We start from the raw sequence: 14,998 nt of genomic DNA on the forward strand, positions 1-14,998 counted from the left end.
AACAGGTAGAGGAAACACCCTATAATCTCTAAGTGGGTGAAGGAAAGCATCCTGCACAATGATATGAAACAAAGTCCTATGCACACGTTAAGATTTCTTAATGAAAGTTCATCAAGTCATATGAGCACAAAAAAGGTCATTAAAGTCCAAGTGGATCTGTTCTTTGTCTCTTATTCCATGGAACATCAAAAATCAACCAGCCAACACGTGTTTCCTCACAAAAGGAAATATCCCGCGACTTCTTCAGGGCTGTACTTCATGTATGTAGATTCTTAAAGATCACTCCGCCGGTGATAATTCCGACCCGGCAGGCCAAAAATAGAAAGGCTTAGTGGATCCGCCATCAATTTAAAATGGTGTGTACCAAGGGAAGCACCTATGTAGTGGTGATTCTGTGTGGGACCGTGCCGAAATGCCAGGGAAGGGTAAATAAACCGCTCTGTGTGTCCCTTGATCTGCAACAAGTACGCTGTGGTCTGCGACGGCAACTGGTGTGTTCACTGTTACGGATGTGGCAACACAGAGCGGTTTATCACCGGCGGAGTGATCTTTAAGAATCTACATACATGAAGTAGTACAGCCCTGAAGAAGTCGCAGGATATTTCTTTTTGTGACGAAACACGTGTTGGCTGGTTGGTTTTTGATGTTACATGGAATAAAAGACAAAGAACAGATCCATTTGGACTTTAATGACTTTTTTTGTGCTCATATGACTTGATGAACTCTCATTAAGAAATATTAACGTGTGCATAAGACTTTGGTTCACCCATTTTGTTTTAGTTGTTTTATTTTGAGTCTTAATATTGCATTTAATAATTTTCTAGTATTGTGAGATAAAACTTTTTAAACTACCTATCTAAACTCTGGTTCCGGCTCCTTAGATACACACAGTGACTCAGCTTCTCATTTGAAGGATGACACTGCAGTTCTCAATCACACCTCCTGAGGGTCTCTCACTACTAACTCCACTCTGCTTTTCAGACAAAGCCATGTTCTAAAAAATCCCCACCAAGGAAGCCTCTAGTAGAAGCAAATCACTCTTTAAGGTAGTCAAACTCCAAGTCAGTTGGCGACACTTCCTTCTCAAGTGCAGTTTCGTCAATCACCTTCTCAACAAGAAAATAAACAATGTAAAAACCCACATCAGTAATACTAAATAGATATACACATGTCTTCAATACTCCCTCAAATCAGTCCCACATTGTGCAAGCCCCCCACCCCTTGCACATCGGTCCCAATAGCATCCTCAGCGCCCTCAAGGTCACTCTCCTTGAAAACAACATTCCACGCTCACCTATCGTGAAAACCTTCCATACGGGTCTCATCACATTTCTGACCAACACCATCAATGATTCTAGCAATCAAAGAACCTTCTGAGAAGACATCACAACAGGATAACCCCTTCTCAGCTGAAGAAGTGCACCCTGAACTCAGACTATTTCGGAAATTACTAATTTTTCAGCAAAATAATTGAGACAACTGTCTCCGTTCACCTTAAAAACAAATAAACAAGAACAGACTTTTCCATGATTGTCAATCTAGATTCAGCGCATGCTCCAGTAACAATGCTGCCAGCCTTACAACAGTAGATGACACCTATCCAATAAGCAACAAGAGTGGCCTCTGTTTCCTGATCCTTCTCAACCTCCTTGCAATCACTGACACAGTCCTTTGTCGAAGATCTACATGGTAGAAACACGCATCGGTTTCTCCATCCTGGTCCTGCTGTCATTCTCCTCCTACCTTCCCAACCACCACCAGTTCACCCAGATGAGAACCTCATGGTGCCAGAACCTGCCTGTCTTCTGCAGAGTGTCTTAGGGCTCCATCCTTACTCCCCTCACCTGAGGAACGGCTTAGAGCGTTACTCGCTGACAGCCGCATTAAGATGCCTCATTCATCTGTGACTCCCAACTCTACCTGACAATCTCCACTTCTCACAACAATCAGTGACTCAGATGTTACCACGATCCCATTCTGAATTAGATGTCCATTACCCAGCAAAAGCTCAGCTGGACCAAAACAGAAGTCCTCTGTTTCAACAACAACAAACAACCACAAATCCAAGTCTGGCTTTCCATAATACCAATGAAAACATTTGCGTTCACCTTCGAAACCAACCTCTTCTTCAAAGAAAGTATCACAATAAAAATCAAGACAGAATGTCATTAACTTCCCCTCTAAAGAAAGTGAAACCTTTAATCCATTCAAAGCTGTCCTCTCACACCTGGACAGTGGCAACACAATGTTCTTCGATCTCCCTGACGCCACATTGCCCTCTTTGACAGTTTTCCTACACGCTGCAGCATGTCCATCAAAGTTTGACCACAGCTCTACAACCCTGAAGGTACTACAATGTTACCCCCCGAAGCTAGCATCATCTTCAAGACCAGCTGCATCACATACAAGGTCACCAGAAACAGCAACACTGAATATCTTGCCAAGAAATTAACAAGCTCATGCAGACAGCACCACTCTAGAAGTCAGGGTATTACCAAAATGGAAGCAAAAAACTGCAGAAAAGAGAAAAACAGAATACAGACCCTCTATGCCCCCAGGATCTGGAACAACATCCCAGTCAACATGAGAACTTTACAATAAGCACCACCACCCATGATTCTTCTGCCTTATTGTAAACATTCGTATTTGATCTCAGGGCTCCCACCCATGCCCACAATCACCCGCTCTCTAGTTAGGTTCATTCGCTACAGATCTCCACACATAAATACACGTAGAGTTGGGCCACACAATCCATGCCTGTAGGTGTCCATTTCTTGGAGTCTCCATTAACTTTGCTGTTGAATTGGGAAGTCCAAATGTGGCAGATGGAACATTTCTGACATGAGTTTGTGTTTAAATTGCAGATGCTATTTGGGCCTTTGCTGGTGACCAGCTCTTCGTCTCGGGGCCCAATGGTACAGCAGGAATATTTGCGACCTACCCGACGGAGCACCTGACACTCCTCAACGGGTTCTTTGACCAGGTGAGGCAGGAGTAACAACATTGGAGTAACACGAAAGTCTTCTGAACTTAAAAAGGCTTCTCAGCTGGCCACCATTTTTAATCCTCTCCACTCTAGAAAATAACAAAAAAATGTTTAGGCAAACCATGTTTATTACGTCAGGAATAAAATTCAGATCGAGGCTTCCCAATACTGAGGGTGTTAATGGCTGGTGATTGCCTGTCCCACAGTTTTGGACCCTAAGCGAGAAGTCAGGACAGCCAGGTTCTCACTAGCTGTGGCCTCTTAATTCCAATGAGGCCAATAAGAACACCTATCCGTCCCATCAGAATTATTTGGCCCGCAGGAACATCACACATCTCTTAACTTTCACATGGAGATTACAGCGGAAGTTTCTGGGTGAGTCTGGCCTAAAATGAGGAATTACGGGGCTATCAGATTCAGAATTAGAGAGTCTCCCGGTAATGCCTCTTATTTAGTAGACCCTCAGGGTCCAACTCGTAATGGGGTGGATTTTCTCCACTTCAGGAGCAACAGGTTCCCACTCAGAGTAATAACTCGAGGGTGGGGAAAATCCAGTCCATTTACCAGGCCACTCAAAATGAGGGTCTAAAAGGGGAAGGGGAATCATCAACCTCCTATGAAAAGCTGAGGTTGGCTCAGACAATCAAGATGTTCACAGATCTAGCATTAAATACTTCCTGTTGTGTGTCTAAGTTTAGTGAGGGTGTGAAGTAGGAACGGAAATCAGAGTGGCACACATGTTCTGTTAGCTGCCTGTCAGGTAACATCAGGAGGAGGGTGATAATTAACACCTTCGATAGGAAAATATGACTGCTACCACTCATGTTCCTAGCGGTAGTTTTCTATCTTGAATGCAGAGGACATGCGTCTCCACTTCCGGGTTACTCGGACTGCATGATGGGGGCAAGAGAGGAGGCCTTTTTAGTGCTTCCACTGTTTTTTAAAACCTCTGATACTTCCCACCTCAAGAGTGCATACAGCATCCAAGAAATGTCCTGTAAGCCAATGAGACATGAAAAGGGAATTCCAGGTTTTATTTCCACACCAACACAGTCGAGCTGGAAATTGTTTTGTATTGTATGTAACTTTCTCAGCACTGTGGCGTGAACTTGAAAGATACATAATGTGAATTAATTTTTAAACAGAAGAAATGTAAGAGTAATTACTGAGAAGGTAAACTGAGCTGCTCTGCGGGGGGGGGGGGGGGGGGAGGTGGGGGTAGAGAGAGCACAGAAAAGGCCCCACCACCTGCAGTTTGTGACCCAGGGTTACCGACGAGCAGCCAAGCCCAGTAGCCGGCTCCATGGATATCTCTGCAGCTTCCAAGTCTGAAGTTTTAACCACACCTCACCCTTCTCACTACTGCGCTTTTCTCAAAGCACATTTAAAAATATGCACACAGGTGTTGAGCCCGTTCCACTTTTTAATGCCACTTTTATCAGTGAAAGGAAAGATGCATGTAGTGAAAGGAAACAGCAAATTTCACTTCAGAGCACTCCAACAGCACTTGGAAAGGTATAGGAGGTGGCTGAAAACCATTCCTGTTCTCCCTGTGATGAAACTTTAGCTCAACATGCCAGTAGTTGGGTTTCTTTTAATCCACCTTCCTACAGGTAACGAAAGGGTACAGGTGTGCACCTTCTACCAATCTCAATAAAGAATTCGTCCACATCAACAAATGATCATTGCTGGTGAGTCTTGAGTGTGGGATGTCCACCGCCCTCTAGACGTCCTTGAGACGCCTCTGATGCAGGTCTCAATGTCTGCCTTTATCTTGTCTTTGAAACCCAGTCTCTGAACTGATGGAACCTGCCATAGGAATCCATAGCATGTAAAATAAGGCGCACCCCAGCCAACGTTAGCCGCCATTCATACGGCCTGTCTTCTTGTTGCCTTTATCTGGCCGACTTTGTGATAACCTTGAGTCACATTCTTCAGAGAGCCACCTTCACGCCCTGATAAACCGACTTACTGAACACGTGACCTTGTGTCCCGGTCTCCATGTCTGCCCTCATCTGACATTTCAATGCAGTCTTTGTCCTGGAATGCCCATCCCAGGTCTTGCTGCAGTGTTCTGCCGGTGTTGGTCTTGCTGGCTACTCCACACTAGTTAACAGTAAGAAGTAGTTTGTGTGGGAAGATAAGGGTTGGTGCTATTGATATGTGCGTACACACTTGTTTCTCAACCCCCCTTTTTCTTCTTCTCAGTTCATTGGCACCGCAGCCCTGGTCGTCTGTGTCCTCGCCATCGTCGACCCGAACAATAACCCCATCCCCCAGGGTCTGGAGGCGTTCACAGTGGGGTTTGTGGTGCTCGTCATTGGACTCTCCATGGGCTTCAACTCCGGATATGCTGTCAACCCGGCCAGGGACTTTGGGCCACGCCTGTTCACGGCCATCGCTGGTTGGGGCACCGAAGTTTTCTCGTAAGTGTGAACCGTACCATATCTTAGGCTTTACTTTGCATGTATTTCTTGATGAGCCTTTTGTTGAGAAATGTTCTACAGTGGCCAATCAAGCGGCATGCTAGCAGAGTAAAGGAAGGAGTAATGTTAAACGAGAACACAGAGGCGAATTATCCTGGTAGTTAGGCAATACATGGCAATGCATTCAACTGTGGTAAGGAAAAGGGGGATTAGTAATAGTTAGTGCATTAGTGGTCAAGATTGGAAGGTCATGGGGTGCCCATGTGTGCAAGAGATGCTTCCAGAAGACCATCATGAAGGTGTTTAATTTAAGAACATGAATGCTTAGTGGTGAATGATGAATCAATCAATCAGGGACTTATAAAGCACGACTACTCACCCGTGAGGGTCTCAAGGCGCTGATGATCCAATCCAAGTGAGTGGAGAAGGAACTAAGAATTATCTGAACCAAAAGATGACTCAGAGAGATGCGGGTATGGTGAGGCGTTGCTAGATGTGATGTTATGGGGTATTTATAAAGCGTATAGCAACGCCAAAGAGCTTTCTAGCGCTAGCATAACAGAACAACGCAAGTCTGGCCAGGTACAAATAGCCAAGTATTCACATGCATCTGGGGCAGTGAGTTCCACAGTTTAGGCCCCAAATCCTGGAAGGAGCACCCGCCTTGTCTTAATAACTTGTGGTAGGACCACTAAGTTCTGAGTACATAAGCGGAGAGGACGCTTGGGGGACTACGGAAGCTCTCAATTCTTGAGATGTAGGATGTGTAGTGGCAGTGTGAGGATGTAGGGGTTGCTAGCGTGTGTGCATAGTTATGCATCTGGTAGAAATTTGTAAAAAGCACTGTTTTCACCTGGAGTGACAATGTGAGTCAGGGTTCGCGTCTAGATTCGGGCAAGTAGAAGTGGGTGAATGGTGACATTGAAGGTTAGGAACAGGAGTGAGGGTGGTGGGGGCCAGAAGAAGTGACTTTTACACCAGCGGTGTTCATACAAGAGCTCTGATGAGGGCTGAAGCGGATTAGAAGGGAAGGTGGGGCGACTGCTTCTAAGACCGAGAAGGTGGGCGTGGCTACACTAGTGCTACCGGTAACATAGGTGATGATTTGCATTTTGCTTTCTAATATCTTCCATGTTATGAGCGAAGGGAGAAGGGAGGATGGTTCTGATTTTGTATGTAAAGGAACTCCAGAGTTCCTGCACAATTTTGACATAATAAATACTGGACAAACCTCTGCCCTGGGCATAAACCTACGAACCCCAAAGATGAACTGCTAAATCACCCACTTTCCCTTGACTTGGGGATTGGACAGTGTCTTAGGCTTGTGAAGAGAACATGGCCATGACTGCCTCAGTGAACACATTGGAACCTTTGCAGTTGAAAGGCTATTTTTAAATTTTTTATAAAGTTGGTAAAGACTTCCAAGCTAACTTTGTAAACTTTGTATGTCACTAGACGTAGTGTCATTGTCAGCATCTTTAATCATTTGAACGCCCTACAGTCACATTTGATATGTCAACCTACCCAGGACTCTCAGGGCATGCCATTTCTGAGTAGAAAATGTTACTTTATGCTTTGAGTACAGGGGGTACCAACTATTCTCATGCTTGAGGTGACCTTTCAGCCCTTGGCTACTGCTTGACTTTGATTGTCAGCCTCGGCCACTCCTTGACATTGAATGTCACAAAAGAAGATTGTCGAACAATGGGTGAAGTCAACCCAAAGGAGCCTGAATAGATGTCACCCAAAGAGCTGGCAAGCCTTGGGTCCAATGGGTGAAGTCAACCCAAAGGAGCCTGAATAGATGTCACCCAAAGAGCTGGCAAGCCTTGGGTCTCACGCTAGGTGGGAAGCCTCGTCAGCTGCTGTGTGATATGATTTCACTGGCTTCCGGACTCGCCTATGATTTGTTGTGCCTCTGTGCACGCACAGGCATGTGCAGGGGTACAGCGCAAGCACGGTTTGCGCCCCCGGCTCCACTGACATAGACTGCGCTTGGTATTTCGACTCTTGCCCAAACTTGTTCACAGTGAACACATTTGCAATAAAAGCAGTCACAGACCAACTACCAAAGGAAAACACATTTTCGATTATGTAATGGAAAAATGAATTTTGACTTCACATCACTTTGGTACTTGTCTGACACACAAAAGGGTGTGGCTAAACATAAGATCTGTAATGCGTGATGCTTAAATTAATGAAATAAATACCTCTTGAAGTTAGACCTCTCTGGGAGTCATGAAAAGTCGAACTGAGTGTAACATTCCTGTCTTACTCCACTGTCGTGGCATACTGTATCTGCAGACACAGATTTTGATGCCCCAGAGTTGGGCTAGAATTTCGAGGTATACAATAATCGAGGGCAAAATATTGAATCCTAAATATAAAAAACTATCCATTTTCTGAACCTAATTTCAGATATTTGTTCCTGAAAATATCGATATCTCGTCAAGGTTCCTAGATGTGGAGCTGGGAATAGTGAGTCTATACTTCCCTCTATGCACTTACCTTTCAATCTTTTTAACTTTGATATTTTTCTATCAATATATTTATTGACCCAATATTCAGTAGATACTGATCACTGCAGTCAATCTGGGCTGTTTTTTAGAAAGTGAAAATGGTTTTAATAGTGGTTGGGGATTCATAACTTAAGATTTTGACATATAGTGCCTCCTCATGAATGATCTTACTAGTGATGCCGTCATGCGCCATCAGTTGGGGGTACTGTGATGGAGTCGCTACACAAAACTGGGTAATTTTAGCATTTTTTAGGTTTAGAATTGTAGCCATAACGTCCCTTCAGCTGCTTTACTTCTCCTCGGTTTTACTCTTTCCAAGTGTGTTGCATTTTGAATCAAAGAGTGGAAAACACCTCTCAGGATTGTTTTGCACTGGAAGATGCCCCTTCCTGCAATAAACAATCCTGCCTGCAACGCGGGCACCCTGGTATAATGGCAGAAGGGTGCCTGCGTTGGCGCTAGACAGCACATAGTGCCAGTGCAGTGATGAGGCAGGAATTAGCCATATATTAGTAAATATGGAACATTCAACTATTGATAATTCTGGTTCCACACATCTGTGATACACCAGTAGACACATACGTTGGAAATACTGGGCAGAGTATGTGCCCAAGACCTGGATGCTAGGGGTAAAGATCATATGTCATAGCTAAGGATCACGTCTGTGTGCAGGGATTGTTGGCTGCAGCTGCAGGACAAGCCTCATAGACACTGAGGGCAGAGGTGCAAGGCATAAGGCATGGCTGAAGACCATACTATTTGCCCAGTGGCCTAGGCTGGTGGGTGCCATTGTACATCACTGTTAAAGGGATGTTCAATTGGTTGATAAGATTGAAAAGTAAAATATACGATAAAAACATGCAAAATACTTTAAAGCGGTCTATGCGCGGTGTAATGGCCAGGAACAACACCCTAGAAATATTCAGTCATTATACTTCCATGCATTGCTCATGACTCTCACATGGGATAATAAATTGCATCATCAATGACATCACTGAAAACATACATGATGTGGCCAATGACATCGTTTTGCCAGATTTATTATATGCACTTAAAAGCCTGAAATTCCGCTGACATTTAACAAACATCCTCAAAATTATTCTATAACGAAAAAGCAAACAGACATCTCAGAGTTATTAAATGACGAGGTGAGGCTGTAACACCACTGAAAATTGACAAATGTCCTCACGGTTGCTACATGTAGGGGACAGAGAGCAATCTGCAGAAACTCCTAGACGTCTTAGTAGTAAAATAAATGCAGCTTCACCAACAGCTAATTGATGAAGATTATTGATAGAGCTAATGTATGTCCAATGAAGTCTCTCGTGAACCATAAATGTCACTACAGCTGTAGAAAATGCCCAATACATTCACAAAATGCCCCGGATGTCTTGTTAAGTTCCCTTAAAGTGATGCATTATTCCTCAATAGTGCCATATTACATCCAAAGCGTATCCACAATTGGTGTCGGGTATACCACCATATTTGAAAGCATAAAGGAAGGACTCATGGGATTTATAATGCTAATCATTATTATGATAGCCCTGTGAGGACACCTGTTAAATGTGAGTAATACTGCATATTCTCCTCTCCATGTACAAGCTGCAAGGACATTGTTTAATGCTTAGTGGTACTTCATTCTTCTTATCAAGAGTGAGGACATCTATCAACTCCCTCTGGTACTGCAGCTGTTCTTCAATATATAATCCCTGCAAGGACATCTGGTGGCTGTCTCTGGTGCTGCACCCATTACCATCATGTCACATAATTTGATAAAACATCAGGGATTGTATTTATAATGTTAAAGCCCACAGTATGTGGGGTGTCGCAAACGATGTACATTATAGCCCAAGTGTGATGTCACGAGCAGTAAACTGGGGAGCAGTATGGTTTCATGGCTAACTGTAACTGGTGAATGTCACCTGGCGCTAAACGTTGCAGCATAAACTTACTATACACTTAACAGTTTTTTTTCTCCCTAACATTCCTCAGTATATGACCTCAGTAGGTAGCCAACCACAATGTATATTTAACAAAGTTATTTATGTAACTTCAAGACTATATACATTTTTCATATTACCCTAAAGTTTCTTAGTGCCAGCATTTACAAATTAATTTTTGATTGCATCAACTCTATTGATCTTTATAATAGCTTGCTCCTAATAGAAAACATGTAACCAGAGAGCCTGCAATGTCTCAGTTCAACTTTTGTCTTTCCTGCAGGGCCGGCGGACAGTGGTGGTGGGTGCCAATTGTGTCCCCCTTACTTGGATCAATCGCCGGCATTTTGGTCTACCAGCTGATGATCGGGTTCCACCTTCAGCCTAAGCCTCAATCCACCGAGCAGGAAAACGTCAAGTTGGCCAATGTCAAGCACAAGGAAAGGATCTGAGTGGCCAACAGTTGCCATCTGGACTCTTAATATACACAGCACCGCATCAACCGATGATCAGGAAGACGCTGCATCACAGTTGTGTTCAATGTTGTGGCTTCTATTCTAGTTTCCTTTCTTAAGCCTGATGCTTCCAAGAACTGTGTGCAATCCTTTTCTTCCAGTCTTCTGTTTTACCCACAAAGACACCAGGTCATTTTCTTCCAAAACACAGCATCCGATGTAACTATGCTTGCACTATCTTTGCGATTTCTCTTGTGAAGCTTTGTAGCTTCTTGACTAGCTGTTAGACACACTAGTTATGTATCCTTACTATAGATACAGGTCATGTGTCCCTTCAGGTTGCATAAGAACACCAACTTCAAAATTCATTTATTTTCCGTGAAAATTCTTGTTAGCTTTAAGAGGAAGTTGAGATTCTACCATGTGGCGGGCTGTGTGGGACTGACCTCGAAAGCTGATCATAATACGCTGAAAAGCATTGGATTAGACTGTCTAATGGTTCACTACAGATTTGTATAGAGTGATCAACAGGGAATTTAGCCTTGAAGAGTGACCTAGAAACCCCTTGTGACAAGCAGGAATCAGCTGCCCCTCCACAGTTCATGGGATTGCTTGAATCTTGCTACTGACAGAAGTACCGTAGCACGGTAGCCACCAGCCAGTGCTAAACCAAGAGGTTTAAGTGCGTAATCTAAGCTTATCACTCACAGTGCCTTTATGGTTTCAGCTCTTCCACCACCCTTCATGACTATGGGCCTTACTTAGAGTTTGGCGGATTGGATACTCTGTCGAATGTGACGTTATTCTCATCCGCCGCATTACAAGCCATAGACTACAATGCACTTGTAATACGGTGGACGGGATATCGGCCATATTTGTGACAGCGCATACAGTCCGCCAAACTCTAAACAAGGAGCTATATCAGGAAACATTTGACTGACTCATATTTATCAGGATATTGCTTTAGCGTCAACCTAGTTAGAAGCACTTGTAGAGTACCGGCAGCTTTGTAAATAAGGCTGAGCGCCATATTGTATTAAATGCGTTAGACTGACATATTACCTTTGGCACTCAGACCAGCTTGTCTTAGACTGTGTAAATTGCATATTCGTGTTTTTTTATGATAAAAATGGCAGCACACTGCTAGGAATTTGAGATCATAAGTTAGTGACTGGACGTGGAGATCTCTCTCAAGTTATCACAAAGACCCAAGCTTCCGCAGTCTGCGAATGAAGCTACTAGTTGTTTGGAGGACCAGCGGGCACATTGTGCTGCCTGCAGTCTCAAGGAGGCTGCTGTGCCTTATTAATAGACAAAATATTCTAGGAACATGTTTATGGACGGTCTGAGAGCGTGGGTTGACTCGTCTGTTATCGGTGACCTATCTCCCTCAGAATATTGCGAAACCTGCAGAAGTGGTGAATGCCCCGTTGAAGTATTCATTACAGTGGCCGCACCGATGTAAATGCCTTATGACTTTTTTTGTCCATAAAGTAATGGGACTGATGATATGGAAATACTACTGCTATGTATGACAGCGACTAGGATCGACATCAAAATGTTTTTTTATGGCATGCTACCAGGTAGTCGTATGTGTATGTTTCAGCCATTCGTGCCCTCGGCCATCAGCCTGGCTCTGGGAGGCACACTATTAGAGAGCGTGGGACATACATGCTTCAGATAGTCCGGCATCCCTATCAAATAGATATGCTTCAGCTAGTCCGCAGTTGTACAGTAGGTTGATTTTCCATAGGCCTATAAATATTTCAGACAGACTATGGAATATGTTTATTCTTGCCTCATTTTTATAAAAAATAAATTTTATTACAAAAGTGAAGCATTGTTATGATTTCTTGTATCAACTTGAGTGTGCGCAAACCTACCCGAGTCTTACACTCACCTCTTGAGTCTTACTTCATCGTTGTGAAGTGTCCGCTCCCATTGAAATCTGCTTTTGTGGGTTCTGTATCTACCAGGTTTCAAATCTAAACCGTTCTGGTCAAGTTTTGGGATCTCTTCGATGTGTGTGGAGCGCAGTGTTTGTCAGGGCTCTGGGCAGCCGCTGTTAGTGAGCCAGGAAGAGACTAGCAACATGTTAACTTCGGCAGGAAGGAAGTATGAAGTGACGTAGTGCCCTCTGCAGTCTGGATGATTGACAGTGGCAGCAGGTGTGCGATTGGCTGAATATCTGAAGAGGAGTGTTTGAGATGACAGAAGTGTATGAGTGTGTGCTGGAAGATTCCAAAGAATTCTTTTAGAGAAGGCAGGGGAGAGATATCTTCCTTAACTGGGTCTACGCATGTATGGGTCTCTCTGGCGTACAGATTGATGTCCCAAGAACTGATGGTTTCCACAAGGCCGGGCCCGAGCCAGAGGCGGGAAGATTGCCCTAGACCCCCTAGTCCTCAGACCATGTTCAAGAAGTGCAGGGATGAAAGGACATTGTATGGAATCCTGGATCAACAACCTCTACATAGCAGTAGGTGGGCAAGATGCAACCGGCCATCGCTTGGTTGGACTAACACTCAGTGAGTGTGATAGGGTAAGATCCAGGGAATGGCCTGGCTACCGGCTAAAAGCCAGCCACGACCTCCCCACATTAGGACTAGGCACATCTCCTTTTGGTGGTTCCTCATGGGACACAGGAGTGTTAGACCACAATGCTGACTCACAGGACACCCGCTACCTTCTTGCTGCTTGTTATGCATCCTCCAGGAAGTTTGGGAGGACACTGGTGGGATGCAGCTAGGGTAGGGTCACAAAAGAGTAAAATGAAGATCTTGTGACTGCAAAAACACAGGGAATGTTAAGGATAAACTATTCAGTGCGATGGATGGGCGTGGCATTGTTATGTGACTGTCATGGTACTCTCCAAACAAGAGGAAAAAGGAATCACAGTGCACAATGTGGGTAATGGAGCCACTATATACTAATAACCTGTTTCGAATTAATGACATTTTTTTAACCACTTTGTTAAAACTCACTCGGCCACTGAAGACCAAACCATGACGAACCTCCGCAGCATTTCTAACCCACTCGGATATCTAGGCCATTCAGCTCTAGGCCATCTAAGGCCACCTATGGCTAGACCCAGCAACAGAAGAGAGAATACCTGTTCACAGAAGGCGTGTAGCCACTCATACAGAAGATCAGTGTTATTGACAAAAAATGTTGCTTAGTGCTGCCTCGTAAATACCTCGTTCGAGGCATGTGGGCTGCTGAATTCATATCTGTGCATAGATCGCCGCCTAGTGTTGGGTCCGGATGATTGCACATTGTTGTCCTGGAAGAGTCTTCGAAGTATCCTGAGATGGGTGACTCCTCCCCTGGACCACAGTGCGCATGGGCATCCTCTCCATCCTCAGATTGTTTTTTTCCGCCATTGGGTTCAGGTGCAACTATCTTAGCTCAACTTCGGAATACTTAGTTTTAGGCCAAAAGGCCTATAGTTTTCGTCGGTACAGTTACCGTTCGGTGTCGACTACTAGTTCTAGTGCTCAACACCCTTCTTCCCAATTTCGAATCGAATTGGTCCAAACTTCGACGCTCCATCGACGATGGAATCGAGAACTCCGTTCAAGAGGTGTCCGTTGTGCCACGCCAAGTACCCTCACATCGATGTCCACCCGGTCTGTAATAAATGCCTCTCGCCGGATCACGACGAATCAAAGTGCATGGCCTACGTGCGGTTCCGATCCAAGAAAACTCTACGGAACCGACGGGCAGCGAGGCTCGAGGCGCAGCAGGCAGCGCCTGCACCCACCAACATATTCAGCACCGAGGACGAGGACGCCAAGAGCGTGGAAGAAATACTATCTAGCCCCGCTTCGGAGCATGGTTCCCAATCGGACGACGATGACGAAGAACTCTTTCGACGTGAAGAAGCCGTCGACGAGGTAGGGGACATCGGCAAAGCCTATGGGGCTGAAGAAGACAGCTCTCCCGAGGAGTTAGGCCAATCCGTCGAAACGGAGGCCGAAATTAGTCGTCAGGCTCCGGTCGAGGGATCGCCTTCGGGCCTTACCCAAGACCTAATCCATGGTTCCTCGGCCCCGCCTTCTGGCCCGGCACTGAACACTATGCAAGAGCCAATATTACCCAAGACGACCGGGTTGTTAAACCCTAAAACATCCATCGCTCCAGTCCCTTCCAAATCGAAAGCGAAACTGGTGTTGGTCGGATCAAAGGCGTCGAAACAGTCCACTGCCTCGGCGCCGACGCCGAAGAAAGTCGTCGGCTCCGAACACGCACAAAAAGACTTCGGCGCCGAGCTCACCGCAGCAGACGCGGTCGACGCACTGAAGAAGCGCGTCCCCGTGCACCACAAGGCACCGACACCTTCGGCGCCGACACCGAAGCCCGTCGCCTCCACAGTCAAAATGGCCGCCTCGGCTACGTCGACGCCTAAAGCACCGATGCCGAAGAAGTCCTCGACTACGTCGAGTATCGATGCATCCCTTCAAGCCAGTGACCCCCTTCCGACAAAAAAGTCGGGGTCGGCCTCCACACCTACTACCAAGATGCCCACCAAACCACCATCTCAGTTTGCTGTGCAACAGGTCTCTGCATCTCTCCAACGTATCCGGGACCAGGTAGCCCTCCACTCTACCTCGGGTCCCCACACTACCTCACACGGTACAGTGCACTCGGAGCCCACCAACATTACCTTTGG

At 45.3% G+C, this 14,998-nt stretch overlaps 1 protein-coding gene across 2 annotated transcripts in view; it reads left to right on the top strand.

The window, feature by feature from the left end:
• Nucleotides 1–12,163, top strand: part of LOC146863875 (aquaporin-3) — a 50,991-nt gene extending 38,828 nt beyond the window's left edge. For both annotated transcript variants that reach the window (XM_085628883.1, XM_085628892.1), the window contains exons 4-6: nucleotides 2,865–2,983; nucleotides 5,195–5,412; nucleotides 10,155–12,163. In XM_085628883.1, the coding sequence (XP_085485009.1) occupies nucleotides 2,865–2,983; nucleotides 5,195–5,412; nucleotides 10,155–10,323 (506 nt within the window). In that variant the 3' untranslated portion in view covers nucleotides 10,324–12,163. The remainder of the gene's footprint in view (nucleotides 1–2,864; nucleotides 2,984–5,194; nucleotides 5,413–10,154) is intronic.
• Nucleotides 12,164–14,998: the final 2,835 nt, after the last annotated feature.

This window comes from Triturus cristatus, chromosome 2_1 (assembly GCF_964204655.1).
Source record: "Triturus cristatus chromosome 2_1, aTriCri1.1, whole genome shotgun sequence".
Taxonomy (NCBI): domain Eukaryota; kingdom Metazoa; phylum Chordata; class Amphibia; order Caudata; family Salamandridae; genus Triturus; species Triturus cristatus.